The 18,474-nt window shown below is 38.7% G+C and overlaps 1 protein-coding gene across 1 annotated transcript in view; it reads left to right on the forward strand.

Annotated features, from left to right (window-relative positions):
• Positions 1-14,486: 14,486 nt before the first annotated feature.
• Positions 14,487-18,474, forward strand: part of kif20a (kinesin family member 20A) — a 30,092-nt gene continuing 26,104 nt past the window's right edge. Inside the window, exons 1-6 of the mRNA XM_079835368.1 lie at positions 14,487-14,677; positions 14,977-15,160; positions 17,179-17,301; positions 17,400-17,519; positions 17,690-17,828; positions 17,942-18,117. Of these exons, the coding sequence (XP_079691494.1) occupies positions 14,987-15,160; positions 17,179-17,301; positions 17,400-17,519; positions 17,690-17,828; positions 17,942-18,117 (732 nt within the window). The 5' untranslated portion in view covers positions 14,487-14,677; positions 14,977-14,986. The remainder of the gene's footprint in view (positions 14,678-14,976; positions 15,161-17,178; positions 17,302-17,399; positions 17,520-17,689; positions 17,829-17,941; positions 18,118-18,474) is intronic.

Consider the following 18,474-nt stretch of genomic DNA (forward strand, 5'->3'; position numbering starts at 1 on the left):
GAATCATCATTTTAGATCAAAAAGGGCGGATTATAATTAACTTTAAGATAAAGTTATAATTAACTTTTAACTGTCTCTGATATTATCATTCACTTGCAATGCAGCAAGCATATCAAAGAAAATAAAAATCCTCACAGTCCATTGTCTCTCTTCGAATGAAGATGGGGGATTTTGGGTGTAGCTTATCATTTAATTTAGCCTATTTATTTATTAATCAGCCTATGTAACCCCTTCTGTTCAAACCGCCCGCTCCAAGCGGGACTCAAACCCGTGTCTGCCAGCATGAGAGTCGGACGCTCTAACAAGGAGGCTAAAGGCTGCAACCTTGAGCATCAGTCGCTAGAACGTCTCTTGAGATCAGAGGAGTGAGGTTTACTAGCACAACGACTACTAGCTAGCCTCCGTTACACTCACCCCCCTAAACCTCACTCCCATCCGGGTCACGGCACCAATGTTACCCCTTCTGTTTGAACCACCCGCTCCAAGCGAGACTCGAACCCGGGTCCTCCAGCATCAGAGACGGACACTCTAACAAGGAGTGAGGTTTACTCGCACAGCGACTACTAGCTAGCCTCCATTACACCTAAAGAACTGTTGATCAAACTGGACATTGACAGATTTTGTCTGATTTTGTCTCAATCAGCTCCCTAGCTTTCAAGGTCACGAATTCAGGCACTGATACGGACGGTAAGAACCCTGGCCATCTCTGTTTGAAACCTGCAATTGCAGTTATTTGTGGCATCCTCATCTTTACGTGGGTTGTGTACTGTACGCGTGCGTCCTCATCACAGATTAAAGGTGAACTATGTAAGATTTTTGCAGTAAAATATCCAAAAACCACTAGGTCAGTGTTAGATATTTTGTTCAGTTTAATACTTAGAATATCCCAAATGTTTCCAACTATTTGTAAATCATGAGAAATTGCCATTTTAACCAAGGAACCGGGACGTGTGAGCTATGCGTTTGAGGGAGTCGCCTGTCGATTGTGTCATATCTGCGTTACCCTCGGTTTCCGGTTTTATTTAGCAGAAACGCTGTACTCTCACTGCAGTGTGAACAAGTGTCATAGCAGCCGCCGAGCGAACGTCATAACTTCCTTTTCAACACACTCGGATATATCTAATACAATAAACAGAGTTGCGTTACCTCATACTCATGACTGGAAAAGAGGAAGTGCCGCCAGTGACCGTGTCATAATAAAAGTCCCGCCGGCGACTATGCCATAATAACAGTCCCGCTCTTCAATCGCTCCTGCTGCCTTGCTCAGCTCCACAACACTCGGTCCTGCTCTGCTTCATACTACAGTAATGTTAAAGGTCCCGTTTTTCCTGTTTTTTTGAAGCTTTGATTGTGTTTACAGTGTGCAATATAACATGTGTTCATGTTTCGCTTGTAAAAAAACACAGTATTTTTCACACAATTTACTTATCTGTATACTGCTGTTTTCACTGTCCTAAAAACGGCTTGAGGATTTCCCTGTTCTATGAAGTCCCTCCTACAGAAATACGTAACGAGTTCTGATTGTGCCAGCTGTTCCCGTGTTGTGATTCGACAGCAGCTTAGCGCACGTTGCCCGGAAAGGTCACGCCTCTTACCATAACGGGGAGATGCATGCGCTCAATGATCTCTAAGTACAGCGTCCCTGAAGGCCAAACAAAGGTGATTTGACTCCGGGATGAAAATAACAGCATCTCGACGACATGGCGACAAACACACTCTACGTATGCAACACTTCCTCTTCTCCATGTGGGAGAGCAACAAGACCACGCCCCCTTTTTTGCGTATTCTTGTGGGCGGAGGTTAGTCAACAAACTGTTCTACTGACGTCAGTAAAGCAGGATGTACAGGGTTGTAGTCCAAACCGGCTGTTTGCTGTAGGCTTTGAAAGGGAACTTCTGTTAAATAAAATATCTCGCTTGGCATTGAACTTTGAACTTTATAATTTTACAGGTATTATTTATGCTCTAACAGCAAAATTACACACTAACTAAAGTTTGAAAAATGGGATCACGAAGAACAGGACCTTTAATAATCGCATCTATGAACATGATTTCTGCCCGAGTCCTATCCTGACTCTTTTCCACCGGCTGTGAGGTGAAAACCACATGTCCCAAGATTCTGCGCTCAAACGTGGCATCATCAAACTACGCCTTTGTTTTGAACAGGCGACCTCTAGTGGACGGAAAAGTTACATAGTATAGCTTTAATCTAATGTTTTGAGGAGTATGTGTGGCTGTCATTCATTCACCGCACCGGTGTGGATACTTCGGAATCACAGATTCTACGTCTTGGTAGTATGACCAATAATAAGAATTTCACCCACAAAATGTCATCTGAACAAGTAAGTAACATGTCTGCCACTTTTGTTCTGACCAACTGAGAATAAAAACATTACAATAAATCATGCTACCAACGGTGATTAAATCGAACAATCGCTTAGCTCACATCAACCCATGCAAATGATTATTATTGTTATAATTTGTTCTTAAATTGTTATTGTTAACAGCCTTAGCATTGCGTGTATTTAGTGTGTATAAGCGTAACCTGTAGACTTCTGTACAGTCTAATCTTTTGCTTTTGACTACGGGTCAATCTCCAGTTCTCACTGATGATTGTCGTTTGGACCTTTCTGGAATACAATCCGCCATCAAAATGAAATGTGATGGCGAAAATGTGATCAGACACGAATTCGCTTCAAACGCGTGAATGCACAAAAGCACCACTCGCGTGTAATGCGCGTATATCATGCAAGACGCTCAATTTGCGTCCAATTCGCGTCATTCGCGCGAACTGGACGCACGAATGAGGCGGATTCACGTCCTTCGCGCCGCGTGAAACGCGTGTCAACGCGCCTTTCCATTGACTTAACATTGAAATCACTCACGCCAGACGCTCTATTCGCGTTTGGTGTGAACGCAGCATTAAAGTCCTGCGTAATGAAGAGCGTGGCCACTTTGAGTGACAGGTGGATTGTCGTTTGTCTGCTGTCTGTTAGTCATCACGTCACCTCAGCTCCACCCACGTCCCGCCTTTTTGCCCATTTTCTGTTATCCGTGAGTGACGCGCTGCCAAGATGGCAACGGCCAGCTCGACCCTACTTTACGCTTCAAAACTGCTCTTCATAATCCTATGGGTGACGTCACGGACACTACGTCCATATTTTTTTACAGTCCAATGGGGTCCTTCAGAAGCTTCTAAGGGATCCCCAGGAAATTTCAGAGAATAAAAAGACAAAGCAAACATGGATATAGTCTTCTGAATGCTTCTCTCCTTTCTTGCCGTACTTTCCAGAAGTGTGCATGTTTGCTTTGTATCTGTCTAGTGTGTTGCGTCGACACGTTGTGTTTATAATGTCACACTTACTATTGCTGGGGAAATGGGGACAACAAGTTTAATTAAGTAAGTAAGTAAGTAAGCCTTTATTTGTCCCGCAGTGGGGAAATTGCATTTAGCAACAGCAGGGGTACAATGGTAAAATAGTATCACAAACACTAAAATAAAAACAAAGAACCTAAAATAAACTAAAATAGACTCTACATAAAATAAAAAAAGAAAAGAAAAGAAAAATATGCTAACAGATATTGCATGTTTCAAGAATTGCACAGAGAAATGGCCCATTACTAAAATATTATAAAAATATTGCAACAGTAAAAAGAGTTTCATGCTAGCAGTGTTCATTGTGCAGTCTGACTGCAGCAGGAAGAAAAGACCTGCGGAATCTCTCCTTCACACACCGAGGGTGGAGCAGTCTGTGACTGAAGCTGCGGTTTAGGACCCGAGATCAGATGAGAGGAATGAAGACCAAGAGTCAGTAAGGTCCGCCCAATCGGCTTTCCGATAAGCGGGTGAAGGTTTCTGAGCGTTCGGTCTTTTCAGCGGGGGCAATAAGCAAAATATTTCTTAACTCTTCAAACCTTTGTTACCTTTGGCTTTAATTCAGTGGGGATCAGACCTTTGTACCAGTCGCACTGAGACGTTTCAAATGATTCCAAACATGTATAATACTGTACAGTACTTGTTCACAATAACCCATATAGATTTTGGGTGAATGTCAGCACGAGGAGATGAGGCTGGGGGGGATGACATGTAAATTAAAGGGATTGACTTTATGTGGCTGAGCCTCGGGTGGGGATGCCACTTTCACTTTCATCGTACCTTTTTTTTTTTTTTTTCAACCCTTATGTTTAGTTTTCGTCCACTTTGGGCTGCTGTAGAGTCTTGATTTGGCCGCAACTTTCTCTGTGTTTCTGCAAATGGAATGACTTTTAGGACACATATTTTGGGAAAATGCTTTGAAAAAATTCAAAAACTCAAAGCACTGTGGGCAAATTCACTTCCCTTTCGTTATGTTCGGGATGCAAACATCCAGTAAATTAAACTGCTGTAAAAATGTATCAGATTAAAAAAAAAAAATCCCAATTTTTTTTGCATAAATCTAATAATTAACCTCAGTCCTGATCAAAACTACTAAACGTGTTTTTTTTTCCCCCTTTAAATCCAGGATTTGTACTCTTTAATTGCCAGTGATTTGGGAAAGAAGAAAAACCCACACAAAATCACTTATTTTCAATATAAAAAGTGATTGTGGACTGGATTTTTTTTTTTTCTTTAATCACAGCCTTGGGTATGTCAAAGATTAGTAACAACATTGGCTTTGATGCATTATTAGGTTTTGTGCAGCATCAGATTTAAATTTTTTCTCCCTCATTTACTGTTTGTGGCTGTTTTTGCCCTATTGACTTCCGTTATAACGACATTTTTTGATTGCAAAGCCACGACACCATATAATCATGCATTCTGGTTGTTGGTGGTTTTCCCTATTGGGCAGAGGTCAAATTTGTCATTTTTACTGTTGATCACCAGGTGGCACCATTAACCCTTTAGATAGGTGCAACAAAAAAGAAGCTTAGTTTCTGGCTTTTACATGCCAGAATAGAACGGGGTAAATAACTGAGTTATTCAGTTACTCCAACAATACACTGACTTAACCTACTGTAAGAGAGAACTGATGATACTGAGCATGCGTGCAGCAGCGTACACGAACGAACATAGCCTACACGGCCTGTCACAGTTCTCGTTCTCGAGTCAAGGATCCGTTGCAAGCGGTTGCAGCAGTTTTCGAATCACAGTACACTAACCGAGAACGTACGCAGACCGGTCTATCACAGTTCTCGTTCTCGAGTCAAGAAATGGTTGCAGCGGTTTTCGGATCACCAGTACAGTAACCGAGAACTGTTTATTTCGGACATGTCCGATTTGAGAACCGATGAGCTGATATCTCTGGACGTGAAATAATCCATTATATGATCATTGAGGGCACTGACATCACCAGGATTAAGCAGATTGAGGCGAGCGAGATCACAAAAGCAATCAGCGATGTTCTCTTGTGCTCTGCCATCTCACGATACGTTGTATTAAATAAAAACTTTGCGTGCCGTAGTTTACATAGGACTGGAGAGAAATGTGCTTTGATACACCTTTAATCTACATGTAATGGGTTTATTTTGATGGGTGAACTGTCTTTGTGGTGTTAAGAGCGAAAACTGGCTGTTTTTTTTTTCCACCTCCGCTAGGCATGATCTAAATAAACATTAGAGAAAAACACAGTCTTTTCAGCTTGCCGCTATAAATCGCTATTTTTCTCCACTACACTAGTGATTTTTGCCAAGATATTTAAGATGTTATAGAATGATAATTTAACGAAAACCCAATTTTGACAAAAAAATGGACATTCAACATATTCTTCGACTTTGCTGAAACCGTTCCAGCGCGACATCCGACGGGTTTTCCCAGATCGCATCACAAATGTTTAATTATTCCAGCTGCTGTGAGAAAAACCTATAAATGATCTACCACCTGCAGCATCCTCGCATGCGATACTACTACTAGCCGGACTCTTTATGTATACAGACGTGACGTAATGACACAAAGACCAACAGACAACAGTTCTTTTTTATGTTATTTAAAGTACTGCGATAAATACTTTGCTTGTTATGTACACGTGCAACATTTCAGCCGTATATAAATTATAAATGTCAGCTAGATTATGTCCATTACCTGTCTAGCGATGTATGTTATAGTTAAATAATGGTTTGTATTTTAAAAAAACATGTATTTTGTGTCATTGTGTGTAGTCAATTTGCTCACGTGATTTATGTTTCACGCATCAGAACTTCCATTAAGGGAACAGAGGCTGCATCCGAAATCACATTCTTAGAACTATATAGTAGACGAAAAACAAGTAGGCCTATGTTACAGAAGTCCGAATTCATAGTACTCATAAAAGAGTAAGCAAAAAGTCCCTTCTTCTTTCGACGAGATTCTGAAGTGTGCATACGATGGACACTTTACTATCCCATGAGGCCAAGGGAGAGGATGACAGTAAAGCGATGTAACTAATGCTGGTAGGTCACATGATAATGACAACATGGTGAATGTAGTATGCTCAGATTACATTCATACTACACACACTCATTAGCCTGGATGCCAGCCGAATTTAGCCCCGCCCACAAAATGTTTTGCTCGGGCAATTCGGTCTGGACTCGCTCCATAGAGGAGGAATTATGCCCGAACAGAAACTGTTCGGACCAATGAAATCATCAGGGCGGGCTTTAGACGATGATGGACAGATGATCAACAGTAACGTAATCATCCACGTCATCGAAGGCTCTTGGGTTGAATTTGCTCTTATCCTAAACGGAGAACTTGTTCGTATATGCATTCACCTTCACTATTTCTCTCAGAAACGATGATCGTGTTGGTAAGTACTCTGTGTATCCTTAAATTATTTTATTACTGGCAAAGATCGTTTACACTCATCTTTTTCTTGTAACGTTACATAATCCAGTGTGCGTGCAGACAGGGTTGCCAAGTGTTTTTGCAATGTCGCACACAATTGCTACTCAATACTATAGCCCAAAACAATAACTTTCCGGGGGGTTCTCCGGAAAAAAATGGCGTTTGGTTGGCAAAATATGTTATTTTGGCAAGGTTGCCTGCTAAAATTCGCATTCCTGGGTTTATATAATCACATAATTGGGGTCGCTACAACCCGCGGACATGGAGAAAAACACGGGCTTGGTAACACAGTGCAGTTGAGTTCTGTTGACATTTGACAACTAACGTTACGCGTCGCTCCGTTGCTCTGATTGGTTGTGGGTCTATCCAATTGAGGTCTTTCCTGGCTCGGTTGAAACACGCCCCATAATCAAAGCTCAATGGAGCGGTACCAGACTCATATTCTGACTAGAATTGAGTATGGCCACGCCAGGCTACACACTCATACTATATGAACATACTTTTTTAGCGGTCGTGAAGTTTTTCAAAATAAGTACCTACTAAAGAGAGTATACGATTTCGCACGCAGCCATAGTGAGCATTAATGACCCCTGGTTTTCACGGTGCATTGTGGGACTTTTTAGGGAGCAAACATTTCAGTGCACTGCAGGATTTTGTGATTGAGACATCCCTTAAAATGGCCGACAACCTGATCAATGACCCTAGCTGACCGAAACGCACCCAGTAAGCAAACAACTGCTCAGTCTAAACTTTTTTTGTCTTGAGGTTTCTTGTTTTTATCTCTGACATCTGCAATCTATCTAATATTCTTTTTTCACTGGCTGAACATCTGTCTGGACCCTGCCTTTCACATCAGGGTTGGAGCTAAACTCTGCAGGATGCGTAGTGTATAGTGCAGAGGTGTCCAAAGTCAGTCCTGGAGGGTAGTGATGGCCAAATGAAGCGTTTCGAAGCATTATTGCTTTCTGATACAATTGTGTCCAAAATGGTTCATTACTCGAAGCTTCATTCACATTGAAATTGCAGCACCATCTCCTGGTGAAGTAAATGTAATGCAACAAAGCTGACAACCATAAAATGCAGGCTTGTGTGTTAATGCCCTGTTTATTACCTGTTTACCGAGGCGATCAAAGCTGAAACAGTGTTAGTGCTGTGAAACTCATTTATGTAGGTGAATTTAACAGATACTGATGAATTGCATGTGTTCACCTTGATAATAAAACATTAAAGGGATAGTTCACCCAAAAATGAAAAATTCTGTCATCATTTACTCTCCCTCAAGTTGTCCCAAACCTGTATGAGTCTTATTGTTCTGCTGAACACAAAAGAAGATATTTTGAAGAATGTTTGTAACCAAGCAGATAGGGCAACCATTGACTAACAAAGTAGGGAAAAAATACTATGGTAGTCAATGGTTGCTCTATCTGATTTGTTACAAACATTCTTCAAAATATATGTTTTTGTGTTCAGCAGAACAAAGAAACTCATACAGTTTGGGACAACTTGAGGGTGAGTAAAGGATGACAGAATTTTCATTTTTGGGTGAACTATCCCTTTAAGCATGGTGTGTGTGTAATTATTTCTTTAGACAAGGACAGAAGATCAGACCAGCTTAAAAAAGTTGGAAACATCACAGAAATTCTAATGGTTTCTATTAAAATACCAATAGGAACCATTGGCTTTCACCATTTAAACCACTACAGAATTCTTTTTTGTAGTGTGTTTGGGACATATTCCATTAGGATTTAATGCCCCCACCAATAGAACCCAACATATATCAGTAGAGATACATAGAGACCACTATAATTCCCATTACAAGCAAAAAAATTCCCATGAAAACCATTAAATCCAATAGAATTTCTGTAATGGTTTATATAGGTTTTATTTTTTAGCAGGGCAGTATCATGTGTGAAAGCTTTATCTTGTTTAGCTGTGGGAAGCAGAACTTGTTAACTGGTGGGACTGATATTTTTGTATGTTGAAAAGGATGTGCTTGTGTAACTGCTTGTACTCGTATAATGTAGCAGAGAGTTTTTGAAGTTTCTGTCTTTGATGCATGTTTTATGTAACTATGTTCATATGTTCTCTAATTAATAATAAAAATAAATAAATAAAAAAACAAATGTGGCAGAGGGTGTGCTTTGGGTACATGCAGAAGGCTTAGACAAAGTGTTCATTAAATGGTATGGTTTTTATTCAGAAATATTATTTTCTCCACAGTCTTTGGTGAAAGGCGATTTCTTTTTTTTTTTTAAACAATTTCTCCAGCTTTAGAGAATATCCTCTCGCATCCTCCTCAAACCTGTCAACACTGTCAAAGCAGTCAGGTGGTTCACTACAGGAGTGAACCAGTGTTTTCTAGACCCTATATTAGCTGGTACAGGTGTGTTTAATTGGGGTGCAATGGGGTTGGAGCTAAACTCTGCAGGACAGTGGCCCTCCAGGAGTAAGATTGGACACCCTTGGTATAGTGCATCATTAGGAGAATATGGACACAACTTGTGTCTCATCTTTTTTATATGCTTAATTCCGAACCGCACACTAGCATGCTACTCTGATTATTTCTGCCGTAGAAAAATGTGGTCAAAGTAGTATGAGTAGTAGATACTATTATGGTTCTGAATTCTTCAACAGTAGGCTATACGACAAGATTGGAGGACTTTTAAGCCTTGAACTCTCTGTAAACATGAGAACCAATGATAGATGAAAGAAATACACACTTTTGTGATGTATACCTTTAAAATGTGCTTGAAAACAACATAATTAATTTTTGCTAAAAGAGCTATGGTCAATTTTGAGCCTTTTTAAAAATTAGGCCTATTTTATTTGAAATATAGGCTATATATATTTTTTAATATAAAGCGCTTCAGGTTTCAGTGAGTTCATTCGGAGTTATGAAACAAATCATTTTAAAACCCTCATTTGTGCTTTAGGGTCTATATGACCCCAATCGACTTTTCTTTAGTTAAAAATAATGGTTCCCTTTATCTCAGTGGAATAAAATCTTGTGACTTTTTCTAAGTTATCTGTCCATACACACACACAAAAACTGGGCTTGATTCGGTTGTTCTAAAAGTTAAAAAAAGGTCACACACATGACCTTTGGGGTCAATATGACCCCACATTGAAATGAATGGAAAAATCGCAAAACATTTTTATTTTATTCTTCATTTGTCAAAAAAAAATCTATAAATCCCGAATAAATTGCTTGATTCAAGTGAAACTTTAGGTGTTTCTTTTGTGCCGATTTCTGTGGTATTTTGTAAAAACAGACATTTCAAAACGCATCAAAAACTACCAAAATTCTACTATTTGAAAGAATATTTATTTTTAATGTCTTGTATAATGTTTATACATGTATAAATTCACAAAATGTATCACAAAAAGTTATGATATGAGCAGTTGGCCACATCCAGTAAAATGAATGGATCTCTATTGCCCTCTGCTGGGTCTCTATGGACAAAACAATTTCTTTCTTAAATTGTAATTCCTTCAGGTTTGTCTTTGACCAACAGATGGCAGAATTGTACAGCTAACACCTAGATCAATATCCAGAAACAAATTATATTTAATTTAGATCATCATTTAAGTATTATTTTTTTCATAAAAAATTTATATTTCACACGCAAGCTAATGGTATTTGAGGAATTTTGTGGTAAATAGGTACAAAAGTACTTTGTATATCCAAAAACACAGCATTACTGTATAGATGAGAAGTAAACAAAAATAAAAATACATTATTTATATTATTAAAAATTTACATTTTTTTTACAATCATTGTTTAAATTTTGGGGTCATATAGACCCCAAATGCACTGAGTGTAAACAGGAAACTAAGGACATATGAGGGTTTTAATGGAGTCTTTGTGTTCTGCAGCACAACAGTGTTGTGTTTTAAACGCTTTGTTTACTTTTAAGATTTAGATTTTGGATTGTGTCAGTCTGAGATTTTAACGGAAGTGGCTGGCTAGCATTTGCGCTCCTCACGGGCTTATCTCTCGTGATTAACGATGCCAACGGTGAAAGAAAAAAACACTTCTCGCCCACCGAAATTGTCGGACTTCAACAAGAATTCCGATGATAGCAGGTACGCCATAACGGATGGGGTGGTTAAAACGGTTCAAGGGCAGCGATTGCATCGGGGGTCCTGCTGCAGAAAGAAGACGCCGGCGAAAAAAACGGCGAAAGAAATACATCCTCCGCGTCCACGGACCAAACAGCCGGACATAAAGCTGCCAAGCCGGCCGAAAATTAACTGGCCTATCGCTCCTGATGGCTTCATCCCCAACTCTGTTGTCAGGAGTTTGGCACCGTTTCCTTCACGTAGTGGCGCAGTGCCACGAGTGAAGACACAAGTAAAAGAGGAGAAAGAAGACTACTTGGCACAAAGTGTGATATATGTCGAAAGACTGATCAACAAGTACGAACATATAGCGAAGGAGGAGAAGAACCCCAGCTGGAGATGCGGAAAAAATGTGCCTCAGAGATAGAGGTTGCTGCAGAGGAAGACAGGGTGTCCCGGAAGAATATTCTTTAACGTTACATAAAAATATTATAAAGAATAAGCATAAATAGTAAAGACGTTTTTATTTTATTTTATATCCTCCTGGGACCCAGAAAAAGTTTTTTGAATTTGTATTTTTTCATGTCATTAAATTGTTTAGAGCATAAGAAAAAATTGGGAATTTTTTTTTTGTTGTTGAAAATTTATATTTTATTCATTTGTTATGATATGTCCAATGTAGTTGACACCAGGACTCAGTTGTTTAAAAAATAAAATGACATGAAATTGCATGTATATAGGCAAAAACAATGGGATTTATTTTTAATTCACCAATCAATTTTTAGGTTCCAGGGTTTTTTTAAACAAACTTTGTTTAAAGATGATTCTGAACTATGTTATGAAATATATAATGAAATGCATTGATATACCATTTTACTTTATGCAATATGGGTAAAATGGCCATACTTGGATTTTCCCATTCAATGCATCTATACACTGCATCTAATTTGCATATTAATGTGTTCTTGGTGCAACATTTAATGAAAATAGAAGCGTAATAATGGGAGTAATAATTGGCAACATTTTCATAATAATATCTAATATTTCATAGGAATATTGATATGCAATTTCTTTCCCTATTTACTTGTTATGTCTCCAAAATGCCTGATAAACATGATTTAAATCCTGGTGTCCACTACAGTGGACATGTATGAAATCAATGCCCTGTTTTGTAACAGAAAGTCATATTTTGATTAGAAACCCCATAACATTTTCCTGAGATGTTGTTTTTAACAAACAATTTGAAAAAGAATCCGATTAAAATTATAATAAAAAAATATTATCAAATTTCCATAAGAGTGCTAAACATTAATGTCAGCCGTTTTTAAAGACCAAGAAAAAGTTGTTGTCCTGGTGAAACCTCCAAACATTTGGTATCTCTGCAAAGCCCCGAATGTGCTCTTTACAGGACATCGAGACTGTGACATGTGACATATGATGTCAGAGAAATTCACTAAAATATAATGTCCACTACAGTGGACAAAAGTCTATTCCTTGGTCCCAGGAGGATATAATTTATCAATAGAAAAAATTTGGTAACATTTTACGTTACGGTTTCATTAGTTAACTCCTTTTAGTTAACATGAACTAAGAACTCCTACAGCATTTATTCATCTTAGAACTTTAATGTCAATTTCAGCATTTAGGCTACGGTACCGATACATTATTAAAATCAAAAGTTGTATTTGTTAACATTAGTTAATGCACTGTGAACTAACATGAACAAACAATGAACTGTAAAGAATAATACATTCTGTAACAAATGTATTGCTCATTGTAAGTTAATACATTAATTGATGTCAACGAATGAGACCTTATTGTAAAATGTAACCTTTTTTTATATATACCGGTAATCATTTTGTTTCACAACTTAAGTTTACTAGATTATCACAGTGTGCAAGGGTTGAAGTACACTGTAAAAAAAAAAAAAAAAGTTGAGAAAACTTAAAAGTTTAAGGCAGAACATTTTTGCGTTTTCTCAACTTAGGGTCAATTAGTTGTACAAACTGTTTTCATGTTAAATAGTTGGATAAACTTTAAAAGCTGAATTTGTCATACAAAACATAAGTAGGATTTTTTACAGTGTAGTTGAATAAACTTTAAAAGCTGAATTTGTCATACAAAACATAAGTTGGATTTTTTTTACAGTGTATAGGCTGCTTGTCCAAAGTAGTAGGCCTAGCCTAAATACAAACATTTAGTAGTAATGAAAAATGCAACAATGGAAAAAGCTATTATTTTTTTTAAAAGGCTTAATCTACCAATGGTCTCTCTCTCTCTCTCTCTCTCTCTCTCTCTCTCTCTCTCTCTCTCTCTCTCTCTCTCTCTCTCTCTCTCTCTCTATCTCTCTCTCTCTCTATATATATATATATATATATATATATATATATATATATATATATATATATATATTTTTTTTTTTTTTATTTTTTATTTTTTACGGTATATATATGGTCATGCTCAAAAGTTCACATAACTCCTGCAGAATCTGAATTGTCTCGACCTTTCACCTATGACCTATGACAGCCCTGCATGTGAGTGTTTTGAAAACATTATCCATATAAAACCATCATTTACTGACAACGCTTTATGAAATCATTTACTTAGTTGTCTGAATCATCTTTCAACAAGAGCTGTTTTTTTTAACTGATTGTTGGTATAAATAAATGTTGGTTGATTCAGCTATATTAAATCATATTTGTCATAATGTGTCCTGTGGAGATGAAGGGGAGGTGGTAGAAAGGCTCAGGACTCACAATAATGCCAGTGGAGTAGTGGGTATATTCACAGTAAAGTGCTAATAATTTAGCTTTTTTTATTACATATATTACAAATACATATATTACATTTATTACAATAACAAAACGATTAACTCAGTGCAAACTTATACAAATACTTTGTATAAGTTTGTATAAGTTTATAAGTTTTGTTAACACAAATACTTTGAGCAAAGATCTTTTCCTCCCAAAGGTCACACCACAGCAGGCTCATTACAAGACCATACCAACTGCAGGGGCCTCTAAAATGAATCTTTAAATACTTTAACACATGGGCATTTAAGATAAATTAAATGAACAGATAAATGTAATTCTCCAAATAAAACAAAATATAATCAACAACACCATACGACATCTCTTCATGTCCACATCACCAAGGGCTAGTTGCAAGTGCAACACCAGAAAAAGGGAAGCTGTTGTGCAACACACACACACACACACACACACACACACACACACACACACACACACACACACACACACACACACACACACACACACACACACACACACACACACACACACACACACACACACACACACACACACACACACACACACACCGAAGGGGTCAAGACATTCGCTAAATCTAGGGACAAAGTCGATAAATTGGCATTGGTATATTTGGCAATGGCTGGCAACACTGGACGAGAGACACCTCGCTCTAACATAAAGTCAAAAATGCACCACTGGAAGTGGCAACACCTCCACGGGTGTGGAAGCGCCGGCATGTTGACCAATCAAAAGCCAAGTATTTAATCCGGCGTGTCTGATTGGACGGCAGGAGTTGCTCTGGTGCGCTGTGATTGGTGGAGCGCACTGACCGCGGTGTTCGAAATATGTTGTTGTCTCACTAACCGTTGGTGAGCTATGCAGGTGGACAGATTCGTTTAGTTTGGTTAACGTATTAACTGTGTTCAGGATAACGTTAGATGTTCTGATTTTCTAAACTCTTATTTAGCTTAGCTTTAGGATTCAGTTATATAACTGTTAAATCACATTTGGATCGTAATTTCATCCACAGGGCATAACAAATCAAGGTAAGAATGTATACATTTTCAAATATGCGATGCTAACGTTAGCTGCAAACATATCTTCCGGTCAGTATAATAAGTGTTAATGTTACTTTCCTGTCGAAATGCTGTTTCCTACTTCTTTATTCCCGTCTTTTGTTAATCATGTCAGAATGTTTCATTGCTTAACAACCAGCACAAAACCGCGTCTTTGAACTGAAGTGCAGCTAACGTTAGCTGGCTAGCCAATTGACTAGGTTTATAAGTATTTGTCCATTCCTAAACGTGCTGACAGAGTGTAGAATTGTCCATGTTTTAATTTCAAGGTGTGTCACAATGGCTCTGGCGTCTCCATGCGGGGTTCTGTCTGATGAGGATGAGTGTGGGGCTGTCTTTGAGTCCACAGCTGCTGATATTGGAGCTCTCATGAGATCTCAGCGGTTTGTGTCTCCTCTGCCAGAGATCTCCGTCATAACCCCGGCTGCAGATTCTCAAACACCCATTAAAGAGGTAAGATAGGCAGTAGATGTATGCTCTGACTGGCAAATAGTCTTTATATTTACAGGCTCAGGTCTGGCATTGGTGATCACGTTTCTGTCGACGGTAACATTTTTGCTGAAAAATGTTCTTTTGATTGTCACATGCTGACTCTAGTGATATTTTTATCATACAAGAAATGTGGACTGTGTACATGCTTTGAAATCAGATGCACACAACATAATGATTCATGTCATGTGGCAAGCTATTTGAACACTAAGGCCTGGTTTCAAAGACAGGGTTTGGATTAATCCAGGATTAGGCATAAATTTAATTAGGGCATTTAAGTAGCTTTTATAAAGTGCATTAGAAAAAAACATTCCTAGTGTGCATCTGGAGACAAAACAATGGATTTGATTTTAAGATATGCCAGTGCAAGTTGCTTTCAGTTAAAATACCTCAAACATGCATTTTAGTCTGGGATTAGGTTTAAAGGTATATGCTTTTTTTTTTCGTAAATTGAATACGGAAAGCGGTCTGGAGGAAGCTAGATATTTTACTTAAAGTTTTAAATATGGATATTTTTCTTACACAAACCCATCGCTTCACAGAAGGCCTTTATTAACCTCCTGGAGCTGTGTGGATTACTTTTATAATGGATGCACTTTTTGGGGGCTTTAAATTTTGGGTTGCCATTGTAATGCTTGAATTGCCCGATACCAAGCTCATGTACTTGTACTCGTAAAAAATACCCCCGATACCAAAGACCGATACCTCACGTGACGTGACTGACAGAATTTTCCATGCACAGAGACACCGGCGGCGGCAGCAGCAGCAGACACAATGTCAGCTTCAGGGGTGTGGAAGTACTTCAAAATTAATGACAACAACCCACACATTGTGAACTGCATTCTTTTTTTTTCTGACAATGGTAATTCATTATGCCCTTTGAAGGTTATTGCACACTGAAATTTGTGCTTTAGGTTTGTGATAAGCACATAAAAATAATACTTTTTTTCATTTGAGTATTAATAAAGAAGCTGTCCTACATTCATTAGTCTCACTGTGTTGTGCTTTGAAAACTACCACATCACCAAAAAATAAATATAATGTATAGGTATCGGCGAGTACCAAAAAAAATATCAGTTCTCGTACTCGGTCCTTAAAAAAAGGTATCGTTGCATCCCTAATTGTAATAAGTACTAAAAAAAACATGTAAGTTTAAAAATGGAATACTTACTAATCATAGGCGTAATTTGCTGATGAGACGGGTGGTACATGTCCTCACCAATTTTGCTTGGCTTGATATATTCCCCACCACTTTTTGAAACATCTCAACATGGATTTATCAAATACAAAGGAAGCATCTCCAGTTGACTAGCAGGGACCAAAGATTGGATTATGTGTCTTCCGCATCACAGAAATCATAGGGCATGATACTGTGTTAAATGTTAAATCTGCTTGCCATACTTGCCCTGGGCTTACGCTTACTGTTTGTTCAGTCAACTCCTATGTCTCAGATTGTCACATTGCCAGAAGCATTCCCTCACAATAATTCTTTTCATTAAAGACCGCTGTAAGTCATGTGTGTTTCCTCTGGTCAACACAAACTGTTTGCTTAATGGTTAGATCACCTCACCTCAGGCTTTGTTCAAATTCAGGCTACATCTACATTATTCCAGACACGTTTGAAAACAGTGTTTTAATTTGACTTATTTCCAAGTGAAACAATATTGAATAGAGGGCGGGGTTTTATTTTAGCGCATCTCCTCTCCATCTCTCGCTCATAGCAGACTGACGGTTGGAGGGGAGTGGTTAAGGATATTCAAACCAAGTCGTCAAAATGATGTCATCAGAGAAGGAACGCCATTCTAGAGCGGAAGCAAATTTTCAGATTTTAATTAGTTTACCACGACAAATACTATTTTAAAAAAAAATGTGTGTATTAACTTGCACCGATTAATTGTTCTCCCCAAGACTAGTAATGTGTGCTAGGGCCATTTTTGATTTCATGACAACTTTAATGGATCTTTCATCTTTGTGACTGGCAGACTGTCCAGATCAAGAGTGATGTCAGCCGAAGAGGCAGCGGCGATGATGGATCAGAGAAGCTGAAGGTTTTCCTACGGATCCGTCCTCTTACCGAGGCAGAGAAGGAGCGGGGAGAGGAGCAGGTAAAGGAATTTGGCACTTTTGTGAAACACTTTTTAAAGGAAGGAAAGACTTGGTTGGCAAACAATGACATCTTTATTCTACTGTTTGTGCTGTTCAGGGATGTGTAAATGTGCAGTCTGAGGACAGTCTGCTTCTCAGAGCACCAAAAGACTCCCGCAACATGAAGAATGCCGAGAGAGGGGTCTCTCAAAGCCTGCACAAGTTTACCTTTACCAAGGTAATGTGTCCACATTAAGGAAATCATCAAATATAGCATTTCGTTGAAAAACCTAAAAAAAAAAAGTAAATCCTTCCAGTTTCTCTGACCATTACAATAATGTTCTTAGACCTTATACTGACAAGTTTCACCCTGAATGCAGCATCATGTGAAATGTTTTCTTTGTGCAGATTTTTGGACCACAAACCCCTCAGCAGGAGGTTTACGATCACACCATAAGGGAGATGGTACGAGATGTTCTGCATGGAGAAAACCGCCTCCTCTATACTTATGGTGTGACTAACTCTGGCAAAACCTACACCGTACAGGGTAAGACGGCCATAACGCACTGCTCTGGATTTCAGCTTGTTATTTATGTAAAACTGGATAAGGTTGTTACGTCCTAAAGCAATAAGAGTACTGGTGTTGTTTTGATTCAACAGGGGCAGGTGGAGAGGCTGGTCTGCTGCCACGGGCGATAGTGTCTGTATTCCTGAAGCTGTCTGGGCGGCTGTACACCGCCATGGACCTCAAGCCTATACAGAGCCAGGAGGTCCGTAAGCTGGACGCTGGTGAGGTCCGTGCTGAGGAAATACGTCGGGATGCTTTGCTGAAAGAGGTAAACAGAGAGGTAACAAAGAATTAGAATGGTTGGTTGGTTGAATAAATAATTTGCTTCATGATAATTAGTTGCGCATTTAGTAAGGCTGTCGATTTAACACGTTAATTTAATTAATCATGGAAAAAAATAAGGCTAATAAAATTATTTAAAGCACCTGTCCCGCCCCAGACCTGTATAGGTCATTGGTGACAAACATGATGCAGGGCAACAGTGTGCGTGATGTAGCCTAGTATAGAATGGCCCTAATATTCAAGATATCATGGCAAAAATGCCCCTGTTATTTTTTGTCTCATAATTATATCATTCCCCCCATTTCACAGACAAGGCTTAAAGGGCTAGTTCACCCAAAAATGA

The sequence above is a fragment of the Gobio gobio genome, assembly GCF_949357685.1.
Source record: "Gobio gobio genome assembly, chromosome: 14".
NCBI classification, from domain to species: domain Eukaryota; kingdom Metazoa; phylum Chordata; class Actinopteri; order Cypriniformes; family Gobionidae; genus Gobio; species Gobio gobio.